Source organism: Phoenix dactylifera, chromosome 14, assembly GCF_051530095.1.
Source record: "Phoenix dactylifera cultivar Ajwa chromosome 14, Ajwa_hap1_PhDact_Kaust_v1.1, whole genome shotgun sequence".
Lineage (NCBI taxonomy): Eukaryota > Viridiplantae > Streptophyta > Magnoliopsida > Arecales > Arecaceae > Phoenix > Phoenix dactylifera.
Window position 1 is genome coordinate 26,695,522 of NC_143203.1, and position 17,910 is coordinate 26,713,431.

Sequence of the window (17,910 nt, forward strand, 5' to 3'; positions counted from 1 at the left end):
AATTGACTGGAGCACCAAGATTATTTAGAAAAAACAACGAGCATGTCCAGATATCCAATTCAATGGGATATTGGACTTCTTTTGTTGACAAGTCAAAATTTCATTGATGTCATTGTTGACATCAAGTGGGAAGAGGTGGGCTCTCTAGAAATGGCAGTTTCGGATAATTATTAAAAAAAAACACCACGGTTTATTAATAGTTATTCGGTTTCATCATGGATGCTTGTGGTATAAGTGAATGAAGTTGGTGATTTTGGGTTGAGTTAGATGATTTGATGTAGCTAGGTAGCATGAAGGGTATTGAATATGTGAAGGAAGGTTCGGAACTACCCTAGTCTTACACTCTTACTATAAGTCTTGGTTATGTGAAGCTCTATTTGAAGATGATGGATGCATTGCATGCGTATGTGCATACGCCCACATTATTAATAGCTGGGATTGGCCTGTTAGTTTTTATGTGATCTAGCAACGGTTCATATTTTTATAGTAGCCCTAGTCAAAAAAAAAAAAGAAGAAGCAAGAATAATACAAAATCTCATTAAGAAAAGATACTGTTGATGTATAAGTTCTCTACTTCTTGATGTTGAACTGACAAGATTTAGCACTATAAAGTGTGTCGGTGAATAGAGCAAACAAAAAGCTATACATTTTTTATTCAACTTGTGTGAAATTTCTGCATTACTCTTGCCCTACGCATCAAAAACAGCCCACAGCCATGCAAGCCAAACTGCGATCTGGGTATGAGTATGGTATATATTCCACTGCAATTGGGTAGTTCATAGTATATATTCCTCTGTGCTTGGTCATCGTCAATGCAAGCAAATAGTAGTCTGAACTAAGGAATGAGGGTAAGGAAGCAATACCGTCTGACCCATTTAACCCGTATCTACCCATTGTAGATAGGGTTAAATTACCTATCAGGTTTTGGTTCGAATTTTTGTTTCATTTAATAAATAAGTTGGATCCAGATTAATAGACTTTTAATCTAGTTATGCATTCCATGCAAGCTACGCCCGCGTACTATTTGGCCCCGAACGCGTTTCAACTGCCAGCCGCTAGCAGAACAAACACGCCATCTGCCGACTCGTCCAACTCTCGTTTCAAACCCTCTTAGCTAAGAGAGGTTGAAAACGAAAGAAAGTCTCAAGTACCAGTTCTAGAAGAGGAAGACTCCGAGGTTTGATTGAAAACGCCTCGTCACCGCTGGCGTCGAGCCCCAAAAAATTCGTATGCGCTCTCATTGCTACGAGCTCTAGATTACGTGTCGACCAAGCAACGACAAGCCCAGTTCCAGTTTGGCCACATTTATGCCACATAGCTTGCTTGCGTCGCAACCTCCATTGGTACAAAACGAGCCTATAAAAATATAGAAAGTCTTATCCTTCTATTATCACCTTCTCAACAAATCCATATACGCCCGCCCCCGCCCACCTAGCTGAGCAACAAGTTCTCTCTTTCCGTGGTTCTTTTTAGACATGGAGAGATTTAGATTTGGAGGAGCAGGAGGAGAAGCAGAAAGCATCAGCAACATGGCTAACGTGCTGATGATGCTCTCGAGAGGCGGCGGCGAGGGGACCGCCCACCTGGCCCAGACTTCACCGGGCCGGGTTTTCGAGTGCAAGACGTGCAACCGCCAGTTCTCTTCGTTTCAGGCGCTTGGGGGCCACAGGGCGAGCCACAAGAAACCGAGGCTCACGGCCGACGGCCACCTGCGGGGCGGGCTCGCGAAGCCAAGGGCCCATGAGTGCTCGATATGCGGGCTCGAATTCGCCATCGGCCAGGCCTTGGGAGGCCACATGCGGCGGCACCGGCCGGCGAACCGAGGGGCCGGGCATGGCCTTATGGAGGAGCAGGCGAGGGTGCTGTCTTTGGATTTGAACTTGCCACCGTCGGAGAATGATATCGAGTGCCGGAAGATAGTTTTGGAATTGAGACTGTAGATAGCTTTTAACTAACAATCGGAGTTTCCTGTCTGAAACTCCATTTTTTTAAAAAAAAAAGCTGTGTGGTTGAATCTTGTGCAGCAAATGGTATTTTAGTCTTATGGGGAATTAGGAAAGCTAAATTTAGCAGCACCATTTTTTGTTGCTGTAAAGTTTCGCCATGCTTGGTGAAAAGTTACATTTTGTTGATATATATAGAAGTCGGAGTTTCGCCATAGATCATTTGTCGCAAAAGATCACTTAATTTTACTTGTATATCTATTTTTGTTTATCTGAAGAATTCTTCCCCTTTGACAGCAAATAAATTTTGTTATTTTTCATTTAATTTGCCTCATTATTGTTGCTGTTGTACTTTAATGGATGTTTCTTGTTGCTCTGTTAGCTTTAAAATCCAATCTGAAAACTTTTCTTCTTGAATATCTAAAAACATATGTTGTAGTAGTTAAGTTTCCATTGATTCTCTATGATCCTCAAGTGATGATTTGTGATATCCATGACTGATTCTCCCAGCTACGCCATCCAGAAAGAAATCCAATAAGTTCAGGCAGTCTGATGATGAGATTATGTGTGAATTTGGTCTTCTATCTTCCCTGGCTGTTTGATGCTCTTTGTATTTGCACTCTCTCTAATTTTTTGAGAGAATATTACACGTTTATTAGTTTCTCTTATGTGAAAAGTAAAGGTATCGCAGCAAGGGCCAAACTATAGCAATAACTTAGGTCGATTTCAATCAAGGATCGATGTGTATTTTTTGTGCAAAAGAAAGATCCACCTTTCTTCAACAGGATCCACTATTGGATCATCCACTGATCACTTTGAGATTTGTGTAAACTGGGTGCGGCCCACACAGAGAAGGTGAAACCTTAAATCAAATGCGCAACCAAGTAAAAGCATCACATTTGCTGCTGACTGGGCCGCCTCATTCTGCTCATCATTCCAGAGAGTTTTTATAGATTCAGCGGTTTTCAATTCTCTCTGCTTTATATAGTCTTCTAAATATTGATGGAGCTGGTTGTGCTCATGGGAGAGCGGTATGGGCAGCCGATCCACACAAAAAAAAATAAAAAAAAGCATCACATTACTGTCTCTGTTAGTGTGAAAAGACTGAAGGAGAACATAGTTTCCTTGCAAGTGATTTGAATAATGACAGCCGCGTACCACCATGACTTCCAGCTTCGTTACTGTGTTTGTACGGCAGTACGGGGCAGGAAGATTTCTTGCTCGATTGCTTGGGATATCCAACCGTTCAGGTGGGATGCTCCCAATCACCTGCCCCTAAATTAAAATCTGTTGACCGGTCGGCAAAGATTTTTTTGGAGCGTTAGGTCGGCAAAGATTTTTTGAGCACCACCAACAATTTCATGCAAGGCAGCAACCTTAGCCACTACTACCATTCCTTGAATAGACCCATCCTGATGCTAATGAAGTCAGCCTAGTTTAAAGGCAACAACCCATCTTATAAGAATCTCCATCATGATGCTTAATGCTTTAGTATTCGTTATTCCATGATCTTAATGAAATGACTCTATAAAACACAAGGGCAATGACCCACCGAAGAAGGATCAGAGAGAATCTTATGGTTATGTTTAGGCAGCCTATTTTTCACCTTCTTCTTTCTTTCTTTTTTTTTTCTTTTTTTTTTTTGACTAAAACAGATGTATCATACAATTATGGATGTATCCAAAAAAGTCAAAAAATAATATCTTTCCCCTTCTTCGTGAAAGTTGGTTAGACCTGTTCATGGGCCCAACTTTTTCGCCAGAAATGTTAAGCAGAAGATAAAGTGATGGCTCATGAGCATCAATAAGCACTAGTTGAACTTGATCTGTCGTCTACATGGTTCTTCTATATAAAATGGCGAAGCAATTTAGTGGCCCATCTTAGAAGAGCCCATGATGCAAGGTCCGAGGACATAAATGGCTGTGTAAAGCCTTGTTTAGTTAGGCTGATGAAAGCCCACTTGTGAAAGAGTCGGCCGAGCTTCTGTCATGAAGATTGAGCTTGTAATTTAGATGGCCCATCTTAGAAGAGCCCAAAATACGATGTGCGAAGGCTTGCTTCCTTATTAAGCTCAAGAAAACCCAAAGATTGTTTTCTGGATCATCTCCAATGTTGGAAGAGATCAAGTTAGAGGTGGAGAAGAAGGTAAAGGAAGTCGGGTTGAGCTTAAGAGAGGGTCATGGCCGATCATCTTCTCAATTCTATCGTATAGCTTATGAAATGGATTAGATGAGGTTAGAGTTCATCCTTAGGCGATTACTGGATCCAACCCAAGTGGGCTAGTTTAAATTTCTAGATCGTGCCCAACGTAGACCTAACCCGATTTACTGCCGTTGATGTTCACATGTTCGGTCCAGATCCAAAATTAACAAATACACGCTACTAAATATTGCATGTATGATGCACTTGATAAGCATGCACCAACATGGCAACTACTTTCCACATCATTTGTTTCACCTAGAAAACAATCAGCACACATTTTTACATGATTTGTTGAGCACTATGGACGTTTCAGATTTCAGCGTTCCAATTACGAGGGTGTTGGAAATTTGGATTCAAATTCAAAACTGGCTATGCCAAGGAGTTTTGTTTATCAAGATAGTCAAACTTCCTTCATCAGGCTGGTTCATTTTCGTAAAGATCATGGCACATACAATTCGTAACTTGTAGGGTAGATCATGCATCCATTTGTAATTACGATCGTTGTAATCATGGAAGAAGATTATGTTGTTATCTCTATATATCTAATAAAATTCACTCCACAATTGTAGCCGGCCATGAGCAGTTGGTTCAGATGAATGTCGTGCCTCGGGCATACCACAAGAACCTTGTCGTCAAGGGCCATGGCAGGGCTATGGCTTCACCAAAATATTGGAGATTTTGGTGACACGAAAACATAGCCATACAGCACATCAAAAGCCTCTTTCTTTCCGCTTGGAAGCTAATGGACTTAACCTAAGGTAGCATGGCAATAGAGGGAGGAGTTAAGATAGACCAAGTCTAGCGGACTAGTTTAATAGTCGCTTGCCACAGTACCCCTCTTGTATTTAAACTATTCAGGATCACAACAGGGTAAGAATTCATCCTGTTATCCATCATACACATGCTCCGAGATTTGAACAGGTCCATCAGACCTGATCCATCTAATAATTTCTCCAGGAGAGGACAATTAATTTTAAAAGGATAAATCTTACCGGTAGAGAGTAGATATATATTGTCTCCGTCGTCAAAACAACTGAGTAGAAGATAGTAGATGAGTCAGCAATTAGATGACGATGTCTGAACTAATCTTCCACTAATTAATTCTTGTCGAGCTATTCGGTAACCTATATCGACCTTTAGGATATGAAATTACGAGAGTTAGATCTCAGAAATTAGTCATGACAAGAATGCATACCTTCCTTCACTCTAAAAAAAAGTAAAACAAAGGATGCAAGCCCTCCACCTGTATTACCATGGTTAGTCGTGGCCGAAGGGTGCATCAATGATAAGGTAATAATGTTAGTTTAAGAAAGAGCAAGATTAGTTTAAGCATAAGTAATCTCTAATGATATGCCAGAATCCCAAAGATAAGTGTAAAGAAGTTTTAAGAAATAAAACACCATACTCTACGCTTGACTGTAAAGTCTACTTTAGTGGCATTTGATTACGTATATCTGGTGGGCAAGATTTAGGGAATCGTTGGCAGCAATTGGGGCTGGCCACGAGGCCTCTAGAGATCATGCACCCCAGTACATAGACACCTTAAACAACGAAATAAGGTAAATTTCAGGAGGACCAAAGACAACCGATTGAGGAAGATCCTTGTGTTGTTTGTCCATTAGGGTACACTACATGATTTGGTCACCCTTCAGGGCAGCTAAGATCTTGGCCAATGTAATCCATTTTTGGCATCAACATCAACCTCGTCGCATGTTTGATTGCGTAACTAATCTTTTTTAATGGCTAATCAAGGGATTTTAGTCATAATAAATGGTTCTTTTGTTGTTTCGCAGCGAACACGAAAGTGACTAGTCTTGGTGGTGGTGGCGGTGGTGGCGGTAGTCGGTGGTGGATGGTGGGGGCTTCTCTCGGTCAAAAGAGAGGGCACTGTCAGCTTCCTCCCCCCTTGCTTCCCCAACAAATACAAAATTCGTATTTTGTAGATTAATGCAAAAATTTTAAAATCTCCATTGATTTGCTTTTTGTGCAAAAAGAATTATCCAATTTAAATGGAACAAATATTTTGGGGTATGACATCCTAGCAAACTTTGAACTAGTAGATCATTAAAGATTTTGCAAGCATCTAATAGATGTTAGCCAGCAAGAGCATTCTTGGTAATAGGTAACTTCATCCAAATGGTGTTAGACTTCTTAGAAGTTTACAAAAAAAAAAAAAAAAAAAATTCAGGGAGTTAGTCCCATAATTTAATGGAAGATTTGATAGAAGAACCACTGTACAAAACTTGTTGAATACCTAGTTTATTTATTGAATAGGGCCCAATTCTGGCCTCTCAAAATATAGCATAATTGGAAACACGACATCTTGATCCTGGAAAAAGATTAGCTTGAGGCTTGCATCATGGAAGGAGAAGTTTCGCTACTTTGGTGGCAGGATAACCTTGATTAATGCAGCTCTCACAGCTTAAGCTTTGGCAATGGGTCGCCGATAAAATTGACTAGATAAGAACAGCCTTTTCATGAAAGGGAAAAGAGAGCATCAATGGATTTCATTGTCTTGTTAATTGGGATAGTGCATACTGTTCAAAGAAGGAATGGGGATTTAGAATAAAAAATGTCAAGGATTTACATCTTGCCCTGCTGGCAAAGTGGGCATGGACGTTACTCTTAGGTCCAGGTGCCATCTGCTTCTGACAAATTAGAAATGCTTACTATTCCCAACAAATGATTTGAAATGAGAGTGATTAAAAAGTTTCATCAATCTCTTACCAATTTGGAAGGATATCAGTAAAGATCTTGATGCCTTTTGGCACTACACAACCTTCAAGTTGGGAAATGGAAACTGGATTAGATTTTGGTAGGATTCGTGGATTGGGTCAGTACCTTGTGCCCTTCTCTTCAGTGATCTTTTTCTAGAGCTGTAAAGGAAAATGTTTCAATGGCCTTGCAATAAATTGGAGATCTCATTGTTAGAGAATCAAATTGCAAAGCTCCCTTACACTTCACCAGGCCCCCTAACACTTCAAATTACTACATCTGCTTTCTCCTATAAGACTGATAAGAGTTGAGGATGCTCCAGTGTGGAAAATCACAAGAAATGATGCTTTATCTGTCAACTCCTCGAGTTTTATCAACAATGGCTGTCTACTCTGTCGTTTGGATTATTTGGAAAACAGAGGTCCAGAGAAGGTGAAGGTATAAAAACTCCATCTATGCTGCAATGCAAAAGATCCTTCATTCTGTCACTAGGAAAATTTCTGCTCTAAAAAGAGAAATAACGTGCCGGGTTTGTGATCAAAGATACAGACTCCAGCTTGGTTACAGTTGGAGGCGGTCGGCTCTACGACACTTTTGTTCTTAAAGCCAAGCTCAGAGCAGCATAGGAAGAGATTACCCACGCACAACTCACTTTGGGGAAGGGGACCACGTGAAGTGATTGGATGAATCCAGGGCCATGGCAGACGATGAGCAGCCGCTGTTGCAAGATATCCGCAGCCTGTTGAGAGACTGTGTGACTTCCAAGTCATCCATATTTACCAAGAGACAAATAGGATTGTTGATTGGATCGTCTTATATGTTGTGCAGCATTCTGGTGCCCGAATATATAATAATTATGAGTCATCACCACCCCCTCTTCGTCACCTTTTCTCTTTTAAGTTTTTTTGGATGTATATATGCTAGGACGGCATGATATATTCTGCTTACCAAAAAAAAAAAGAGAAAGAAGGTTAAAGATTGATCTGAGAAATCTTGTCTTCAACATATCACAATCCCAGCAGCATCTAAGACATCCTGTTCTTGTATGAAGCTGAAAACATCTATTTTTTTTTTTTGTTCCTTTTCTATATATATTCTGCATTGTACATTCTTTCTTAAATCAATAAATCGGGGAAGTTCCTTATTTCCTCCATTTCACATGAAAAAAAAAAAACATCTTGATCCAAAAATTATAGTTTACTAGCACGTACAGTGTAAGAGACCATAAAAACATGAGACATATATAGGGTTTCAAGGCTACACTCTCCTCTGAAGTTGCAGTTTTATGATGGAATCTCTGTAGAAATCACAACTTGTCCTAAAAGCTTAAGCTAATAGGATGAGGTAGCTTTTAGGATGAGGTAGATTTATTTATATATTTTATATTTTCTTACACTTCCCCTCACATGTGGGCTGGACTTTTCTTTAATGAGCGAGCCCAACATGTGAAATTTTTAGACCTCTGCTCTGATACCATGTAGAAATCACCACTTGTCCTAAAAGCTTAAGCTGATAGGATGAGGTAGATTTATTTATATATTTTATATTTTCTTACAATCTTAGTGGAGATCAAAATCTGAAGGTCATAGTGCTTATAAATGGCCAAATAGGAGAGTATTAGGACAACAGACATTAGTGCATCTAATGCTTAATTTTGTTGTCAAACGCATGAATAGAATATAGTGGAAGGTTGCGAGGTTGATCCCTACTCCATCAAAATCTCCCTTGCAGTGTCATTAAATATTTGAATGCATCATTCGCTCCACGAGCAGGATGACATGTGACCGACAATGCTTGGGGTCCTCAGGATTATATCTTAAGGATGCAATCAAGAGAATTTGATGAATTAGGCCCTCCCATGATTGTTCATCAATTGTCCGTCAATGAACTTTTTTGCAGAGGCAAGAAGGATCAATCGATTAGGAATTAACAAAATATGTACTTCATATTTTAAAATGTTTCAACAGTGGCATGCATGATTTCTAGCCTTAGGCATTTTTAACGTTCTTTCTTTTACTAATCTTTCTTTTTTTTTTTTCTTTTAGGTACAGGTGCTGGTAGAGTGTACAACTCCGGCACTTTGATTATCATATTTCCAATTATCTTATTGGAAAGCATCTCAATGGTCATATAGGGCACTCATTTGGTATGTTTTCACATGCTCCTTTCATTCAAGTTCTAATATCTTCATCAAGCTAAGAGTTCAAATCCATTCAAATCTTATCACAAGCACCATGATCAGCCCGTGGTCAACCTCCATGAACTCGTGTTGCAGTGTCCTCTAATCGACATAGTATATAGGTGAGTTCGCTCTGATACCATTTGTAACAATCCATGACTTCATCCAAAAAAGCTAGCCGAAATATATTTTTTGAATTTTTTAGTTCCGTACCCAAGATCTCTTCGGCAAATAACCGATGTAGAACTAAATACACTGACCAATTGGCAGATATCCCTTCATGGAATCTCACTCAGAATGGTAGTTTCTCTGCTGAGTCTTATTATAGACTTATCAACAACGCGGTCCTGGACGTCCATAATGCAAGGTTATTTGGAAAGCACCGACACTCGAGAAAATTAAAGTCTTCCTTTGACTGGCCCTGAGGAATGAGTTCCACGCAGGCGAGATACTTGCTCGAAAAGGTTGGCAAGTAAGCTCGGGTTGTGTTCTTTGCAGCTTGAGGACAAAATCCTTTTCACACTTAATTTGGAAATGCCCCTTCTCAAGGAACTCCATGAAAATTCAACTAACCCATCTAGTATTCATAATCTTTGGACCGGTTGGAGGCGGAAGAAATTTCAACCAACTCTAAAGTGGGCGCGGACCAACTTTGTGCGGCTTTACGTCGGAAGATTTGGAAGAAAAGAAATACTAAAATATTTACCTGGAGAAACCCCTCTATCTATACCATTCTATAGAAAGCAATACACTGGGATGCGATGCGACTGTTCCTCGATATTTGCTGATTTCCGCATGAGTACATCTCCTATCAGACTACTTATTCTTACAGAAAAACAAATAATGTGGAGGACTGGGTGCATCCTTTTGCGGACTTTATTTGGGACGACCATTCTTTGGTTCCATCTCCATTATACTCTCTTATTCTTCTTAATCTTGTAGGCCACCTTTATACTCGTTACATGTGAGATGCCGTTGTACTAAAAAAAAAAATACACATTTTTTTTACTTTTGGGAGCATCCATGTCCTGCAAAAGTAGCCGGCAGCCTACTCAATTTTGGAGTAGCCTTGGATCCTTAGTGCATTAGTTTCCTTCCTAACAAAAAGAGGCCTATCTTAACATCCAGTTTGAAGGTTGATATGATAAAACAAATAAAGACTGAGTTTGTCGATTTATCAGGATAGTTGGTGTGAGAAGCTATGCAGACATGTATTTAGTCCCACACTGTTTATTCACTTAAGATAATTTGGGTACTTGTACTGGACTAAGAAATTAAAAAACTATCTTCAAACTAACTATTTTGAGTGAAATCTTAAGTTGTAATAAATAGTATCAGAGCGAACTCAGCCTACAGTCTATATGGATTATAAAAAGGCTGATCACGAATCGATCATGATGCTTATAATTAAATTTAAATAGTTAAAAAAATTAAATTTTATATAAAACTAAAAAAATTAAAATTATTTTACGACTGGCCATTTTAAGGCGGAACTGAAGAATCAACATTAATAGCTGGGCGTTCATTGAGTTTCTTCCTCCGTCACCTTGTGTTTCCTCCGTTTCATCGTAAACTCTTCCACCGCCTTGTCTTTGTCAACTCTTCCAAGAGCAGCCGCATCTTCCAGTATCACTGCTCTTGTTCCTCACACCGTTCTAAATATCTTCTATTGCATCATTGAAAAATGCTGGGCAGCAATTTTGCCTCCCACTTCCAATATTAAAAAAAATTATTGGAAAGGATCTACAACATAATTGTGGATGTCCTTGTCTAGATATATAAGGATTTTTTTTCTATTTTTACAATTTAGCGTCTGAATTTATTTCTTTCAACAGCAATATGATTGACAACGCAATAAAACATCGTATAAAAGAAACTTTTATATGTCGGGATCACGAGGACTCTCGCCCTATCCACCATCAATATACCTGCATAGCACGCTACTCAAAATTGACCGATCGCTCAAAATATAGAACAAATATTAAAAATGCTGGAAGAGAAAAAAATTTTAAAAAATAAATTAATTTGAAAGAAAATAAAAATTAAAATAATAAATTTGGCACTCGCTTAAAAAAAAATATCACCATCGTCTAAAAAAAAAACACAAACATCACTATTACATTTCATCCGGAAAAAACTCGAATATACCATGCCTAAGACTCAACCTAACTTAACATAAAATTTAATCCTAATAAAATTAGTACTTTGCAATGAATCTCAGTAGTTCTTCTCCATGCTGGCAGTATAACTTGGTGATATTATGAAACGCTGCAGTAACCATTATCATTCTTACAGCAACAACAACCATCATAATAATTTGTCGAATCAATAATTAAATAGTAAAACTTTTTACTAGCTTATTTTCTTTGATACATATCTTGAAATCGACGATGTCTTCTGGCAGCTTACATGATTCTCTGCTTGTGCTTGTGCAAAAGTGGGACATTTGTGTGAGCCATGCCCGGTTAATCTTTACTCGCTAGACTTGCAGTAGACTAGACTGCGTTTTTATTCTAAGATAAACAATTGAACATAGCCAACTAGATAAGCCTTTTAGCATCAGGTTTTAGCCCGCCAGGAAGCAAAAGCAAAGGCCCACCAGAGTAGACAACTCAAAGCCATCTTTTCATCATCTTGGTTCAAACAGACCGTTTATTCTCTCGCCGGCGGTCTCTCTGGTCCGGAGAGCACCACCCGCAGTCGGCATCGCCGCCCATCACAATCTCGGGCATTTCCCCAAGTCCCAGCGGGCAGGCAAATCGCGAAAACCTCATCGAGCTTGCTTTGACCGAGAGAGAAGAAGATAAGGACACGAAGAGGTCTCCGTGGGACCCACTTCAGCTCCCGCCTCCGACGCGACCGTTTGCTCCTTCGCCTCCCGCTCCCCCCTCACTCTCTCTCAATAAAACCACGGGCCCCGACGCTCTCGTCCCTCCTAAAATTCTGTCTCTCTTTCTTTTCCTTCCCCTTCGCTCTGGTCTCGAGAAAAAACTCGAAGGAAGGAGGAGAGTACGTGAGAGGTAAGAGGCAAATTCGATGAACGGACTCCCCTTTTGTCGCTCTGAGATGCTTGCTTCTTTCTTCTTTCCTCAATTTTGGAGAAAAAGAAGCCTTTTCCCCTTTTTTTCTGATGTGCTGAAGCCTGCTGGGATTAATCTATTATGGGGATAGTTTCTTTTTTTCCCTTCTTTGGGCGAATTCCTGAAATGTAAAGAGCATTGTCGATTGATGTCCCTGGCCGTGTGAGATCCTTTTCCGTTTTTTTTTTTTTTTCCTTGTGATTTCGGGGATTCTGGGGGCAATGTTATTGGGAAAGCGGCCATTTTTCTGCTCTGCTCGTGATCCCGAGCTCTAGAACTGATAAGAGGAGTCGAAATCTACCTTAGTGGGTTCCATATTTGGTACCTTTCTGCTGGCTTAGTGGAACAGTGAGTTAGTTTATTCGCAGTTTCCATATTGATCCCTTCCGATCACATCACTTTTATAGGCTTTTGAAGCTTTTTTACTGCTTTCCGGGAGTATTAAGATCTAAACAACGATAGAAAGGTGAAAACTTTTAGAGTCATTCCTCTAGGTTCCTTAGGTTTTTCAACTCCTCCAAACTGTAAAGTTTAAAATTTTCGCATTTTTCGTCATTTAGAACGAGTGTTTGTGAGGAGAAAAGAGAGTAGGAAACCTTTGCCTTCTTCCTCATTGGTTCTACTTAATTTCACACTATCTGATCACTTTATTCCGCTGCTTTCTTCATCCCTTGCTTTTGACAGCATGAATCAAAAACATGGAGCACCCTGCCACCATCTTCTCTCTGTCTCATTTTAATCAACAAGGAAACATTACGAATCTTTCTACAGAAAATTCATTCTTTGATCCTTTTTTTATTTTTTTAACCAGGGCTGCGTCTGTATTTCAAGAAACAATGAGAACAGAGACTGGTAGAAATCAAAAGGTGAGTGCTCTTTTCTTTTTCTTTTTTTTGGTATGAATTGGATTCCCGTTCTTCAAATTTTGAATTTTTTTAAAAAAACAATATTTCTGGTGTATATTTGTTTGAATCTTCAAAAAATCTTTTTCTTTTTTCAGTCTTCATGGCCGAAAACGGTGATGAGGAAATGGCTCAACATAAAGACCAGCGGTGACGACTTCCATTCCGATTACAACAGTAAGTACTTCAAATTCTCTATAGTTAAATCCAATTAATTATGCTAATCATGAGTACTAACACTGAAGGCAAACCCATGCCTTCTGGCTTTCCCTGTATTTTGATTACCATCACTTGTTTCCCATTTTGCACACAGCTCAAGCTTCAATGAGATTATATATTAACAACTTGTTTTTTTTTGTGATTTAATTCCAAAAGGTGGTGGAGTGGGAGTTGTTCAGGAGAGGAGGAAGAGCTGCTCAGATAAAGATAGGAGCATCTTCTCGAGTACAGACCTCTCAGGTACTCTCTCTTTTTCTCTCTCTCTCTCTGGTCTTTCTTTGATTCTATATTCTCTACTCCATCACCTGCTCTCTGAGGCTGGTGCAGCCTTTGAGCCTGGGGAGGGAGGCAGTTGTTATAGAACTAGCAGCCTTACACTTACTATTTAATATATGTGTAACGGGTTTCCATTCTTTTGGATTCATCCCTGCATGATTTTAGGAAGTGGGTGGTTGATGGAGAGCTCTGAGAGTCTTAAACCGTCTCCATTTGGCCCGGATCCGCCAGCTGTTGCTTCCCACAACATCAAGTACTGAACACCTACCAACCCTCACTCTCTTTTCAGTGGCTTTGAATTGATTAATAGTATCGAGAAATTAGTGTGTTTAGGCCTTGTAAATTTTCTTTTAGACTTGGCAAACTCATCAAGTATTCTTAACAAGAGACCATGGCTTAACCCAGCTTCATGATGGTTTACTTTGTTCATGGCAACAGGATGTTCGTCGGGACGTGGAATGTGGGAGGGAGATCGCCGCGCCAAGGGGAACTGATCAACTTGAAGGATTGGTTGATGAACACTTCATCTCCTGCTGATATCTACGTTCTCGGGTATGTGCACTTATACTTTGGCTGTGAGTGGTTGCTATTAGTCACTAGCATTGCAATCTTTAGCCTAACATGGGAAAAAAGGACCAGTAGTCCCTGAAATGGAGCAATTAAGGCAAAACAAACACTCAGGAAAAAAAAAGAAAAAAGAAAATACCTTGCTCTCAGTAAGGGAAGGATTTTCAGTGTGACCAACAATTAAATTAGAAGCATCAAGCTGCAAACCTTAATTAAATAACAAATTCTACATATCGATAGTTTATGTATAAATCTCATCGTTCTAATTTGAATTTGAATATGCTGGTTTTCAGTGAGACATGCTTCAAAGCTATGACAACTACGTTATAGATTTAACTAGTGGCAATAGCAACCTCATTTAGTTCACATCATTTCTCTTGCTAATACACAAATTTTCAAACCCTAATGACTGTCTAGATTATATTGTTAGTAGGATGTTGTTGCAAGTCAATGAAAATTCATTTAACTCATCCAAGCAGCAAGCAATAGCTAGCAACAATGGTTTCGAAAATTTGTCATAGATTTAAAGAGTTGAGCGTGTTCGTTTGACCCAACATGAGGGCCTAACTGTAAGATTGATGCATTCCCTTGTGCTTTCTTTTGGGATGAACAGGTTTCAGGAAATTGTCCCGTTGAATACAGGCAATATACTGGGTGCCGAGGACAGGGAGCCCGCCCTCCAGTGGCTCTCCCTGATGCGCCAAGCCCTCAACAACAAAAAGAAGAGGCCTTTTCTTGCTCATAATTACACCGATGCAACCCAGAAACCAAGGCTCAGCTTTTCCGATCTCCTCTCCATGGAGGACCAGATGGAGGAAGGAGAGGAGGATGGCGAGGTGGATCGAAAGACCAGCAGCAATGTTACTAGCTGCAGTAGCGATGATGAGGATTTTTCTGAAGCTTGCTCGTTAGGATCAGGGCGTGGTGGCCGATACTGCCTTGCTGCCGGCAAGCAGATGGTGGGGATATTCCTGTGCGTGTGGGTCCGAGCTGATCTCATGCAGCAGGTGACCAGCCTTAAGGTCTCCTGTGTTGGGAGAGGCATCATGGGCTACATGGGGAACAAGGTAAGCCGTGATATTTATCAGTCTCTTGTCAGATAAGTGATGGATGCAAGGTTTTGTTAATTATGTGTGCTTTATGGATTGTAGGGATCGATCTCGATCAGCATGACCCTCTGTCATACAACATTTTGCTTTGTGTGCACGCATCTGACTTCTGGCGAAAAAGATGGTGATGAAACAAGGAGGAACTTGGATGTGATGGAGATTCTGAGGAGGACTAGGTTCCCCCCATCTCATAGATTGTCTGAATCAGCTGCAGTCTCGCCGGCTACCATACTGGGACATGAGTGAGTCCCTTGTTCTTTGCTGGTTCATAGATATGATGCTTTCAGATGTTTCAGTAGCTAGTGATAAAATCATCATTTGTCCTAAAAGCTTAAACTGATAGGATGACGTAAATTGATTTATATATTTTATAATTTTTTTTCCAGCTAGAATATGATAGCTGAAATGAAGAAGGCGTGGAGCTTAGCTTCTCATTCTCTTATGCTGGCTGTAAAACAATTTTATTAAGCTAAAGTTAGAAACATCATGTCATTAGTAATCATAGAGAACATAGTGAAATGATGCCGTGTATGGCTAAAACTAGAGAAAAAGATCATGCAGTTAATTAGTGCTTGAAGTTCTAGAACAATTTACTTAATTAGACTTGCAACTTTGCAGTAAGATCTTATGGCTTGGAGATCTCAATTATCGTCTCGCAGCTGGCGGTGCCGGTGGTGACACTGATGAATTGCTACATAAGAATGACTGGCAAGCACTACTAGAAAAAGATCAGGCGAGCAACAATGATCCAAGTTCTTCTCACATGCTCTTAAGTTTGGACTACTTTTGTTTCTTTCGCCATGGTAGAGACTAAACTCGATGCTATATTTACAGCTTCACATCGAGCAGAGAGCCGGCAGGGTATTTAGAGGATGGCAGGAAGGGAGGATATGTTTCCCTCCAACCTACAAATACCTTCATAATTCTGATCGTTACGCTGTCAAACCTGCGAAATTTGGAGATAAGAGACGGACCCCAGCTTGGTACGCCCAGTCCTCCTATCATTTTCCTCACTCTACTGCTTGCATGAGCCAAATGAAGCTTAGCATATTCTCTTTTATTTGATTTGTGAAGGGGAAAGAAAAGAAAAGAAAGGAAAATATCTTTTCTAGTGGACTTCCAACTTAAATGGGACTTGTGCAGGTGCGACCGGATCCTATGGCGAGGGAAGGGAATGAAACAGATGTGGTACATAAGAGGCGAGCTGCGATTCTCTGACCATAGACCTGTTCATTCCCTCTTCTCTGTGCAACTTGACAACTGCGACGACAAGGAGGCAGCAGCTTCTACAGTGAAGGAGAAGGACCCAAGGCACAGCTTCTACAGTAGGGCCAGGAGATCAGGGCCCACAAACACAAGCGCCATGGCCAACGGTAGCAGTAGCAACTCATCAGCATCATCATGTGGAAGGGTCCAGGCAGAGGAGCTGCTCGAAACGACAATGAAAAGTTGTTTGGGCACGTCCAGATTCAGGCCCATCCACCCCTCACCATGCTAGTTCCTTTGTTTTGGACCTCCAATACTCCTCCGTTCTTTCCGTAAAGCGATGCGGTGGAACAAAAAGAAAAAGAAAAAGTGGCGGTTTCAAACAAAAGAAGTGGGCCGCCCGCCAGCTCTTCTTATGGACGTGCGGGGATCCGGGCCCAAAGACGCCCCGCCCAGCGCGCATGGCAGCCTTTAGCTTCAGCACATGAGCCATCGAATTTTGGCGGGTCTAATCATATTGGCCTTCAGGCGAGGAGGAAAGAATATGGAATGTGAAGTCCTTTTTATGTACCATGGACAGTTTTTTCTTTGCTTTCTTGTTTGTTTTTGTATCTCGAGTGAGAGGGTAGGATAAAAAAGCGAGGAATAGATTGAGGCTTATGCACATTAGTCTTCATTTTCATATGGTTGGTTTATATACGTTGGTGTTGTGTCTGATTGAAAGGAAATAGGGAAGAGATCCAAATCTTCTTAAAGCTGGATGGGAAAGATTGTGTCGCAGCAGATTTCCTGAATGGGATGATGAAGAAATCTAGTGATAGCATCGCAAAACAGGGATGATAAAATGGCAAAAATTTTCACGAAACACCAAATTCAGGTTACATCCATATAAATGCACAACGAGCATTGGCAACCAAATGCAAAGAGCCACAGAAAACACTCGAGAGGGGTCACGTATGACGGATTCGAGACCCACGAAGCTGCACTTAAAGAAGTAACATAGCTAATAGTCAAACAAACATGCTGTAGTTCCAACTTGCTCAAAAGTAAACAGCCAGCCGCCCACTCATTTAAAAATAGATCTTGAAAGCTAGAATTCATGAACTGGACCGTCACCCACAGTGCAACACATCGCCATTATAATATTTAGATTGTCGATGCATATGCTAATAGAATGGTGCACATGCTCTGCTCACTTATTTTTTTTATTTTGGATAGAAACCACACGTCAACTCTATTATGCAGGTAACAATTCAAGCCAGCATCTGCTGCTTCCGTCAAAAGTTCCTTTCACCCTACGACCAATCCCAGGTCTATTTTATTAGCTTCACCTTCCTATCAAATTAGTCAAGCATACTCTCTTTTTTCACCTTCTAGTTCAAGCACTCCTCAAGGCCATGTCACAAGAGCAAGCAAAGCACAAGCTGTAAGTGGCGACAAATTGGAACCAAATCGTCAACACCAGAAGAGAAAACTGGCGGGGATCTATTTTATATGTCATCACATACAATA

At 40.4% G+C, this 17,910-nt stretch overlaps 2 protein-coding genes across 3 annotated transcripts; both read left to right on the plus strand.

Moving 5' to 3' along the window:
- The first annotated feature begins 1,475 nt into the window (after nt 1-1,475).
- Nucleotides 1,476-1,940, plus strand: LOC103696539 (zinc finger protein ZAT11-like). The gene has a single exon (XM_008778209.5). The coding sequence runs from the start codon at nt 1,476-1,478 to the stop codon at nt 1,938-1,940; it is 465 nt and encodes a 154-aa protein (XP_008776431.2).
- A 9,696-nt stretch (nt 1,941-11,636) lies between these two features.
- On the plus strand, nt 11,637-17,095 carry LOC103697811 (type I inositol polyphosphate 5-phosphatase 8-like). Of its 2 annotated transcripts, XM_088710299.1 has the most exons (11): nt 11,637-12,059; nt 12,931-12,985; nt 13,120-13,198; nt 13,397-13,480; nt 13,682-13,769; nt 13,955-14,068; nt 14,697-15,150; nt 15,235-15,434; nt 15,811-15,925; nt 16,027-16,175; nt 16,336-17,095. In XM_088710299.1, the coding sequence occupies exons 2-11, from the start codon at nt 12,956-12,958 to the stop codon at nt 16,688-16,690; spliced, it is 1,668 nt and encodes a 555-aa protein (XP_088566425.1). In that variant the 5' UTR covers nt 11,637-12,059; nt 12,931-12,955; the 3' UTR covers nt 16,691-17,095. The 2 variants fall into 2 exon arrangements, with proteins under 2 accessions (XP_088566425.1, XP_026656903.3); XM_026801102.4 differs by lacking the exon at nt 11,637-12,059 and having other exon boundaries at nt 12,715-12,985; nt 16,336-16,825.
- The last annotated feature ends 815 nt before the right edge of the window (nt 17,096-17,910 follow it).

Bases quoted from the DNA above. Each gene is read 5' to 3' on its own strand.
- LOC103696539 (XM_008778209.5), top strand. From the start codon at position 1,476: ATGGAGAGATTTAGATTTGGAGGAGCAGGAGGAGAAGCAGAAAGCATC.
- LOC103697811 (XM_026801102.4), top strand. From the start codon at position 12,818: ATGGAGCACCCTGCCACCATCTTCTCTCTGTCTCATTTTAATCAACAA. The intron at 13,770-13,954 runs GTACTGAACACC...TCATGGCAACAG, and splicing joins GTTGCTTCCCACAACATCAA to GATGTTCGTCGGGACGTGGA. The intron at 15,435-15,810 runs GTGAGTCCCTTG...GCAACTTTGCAG, and splicing joins GCTACCATACTGGGACATGA to TAAGATCTTATGGCTTGGAG.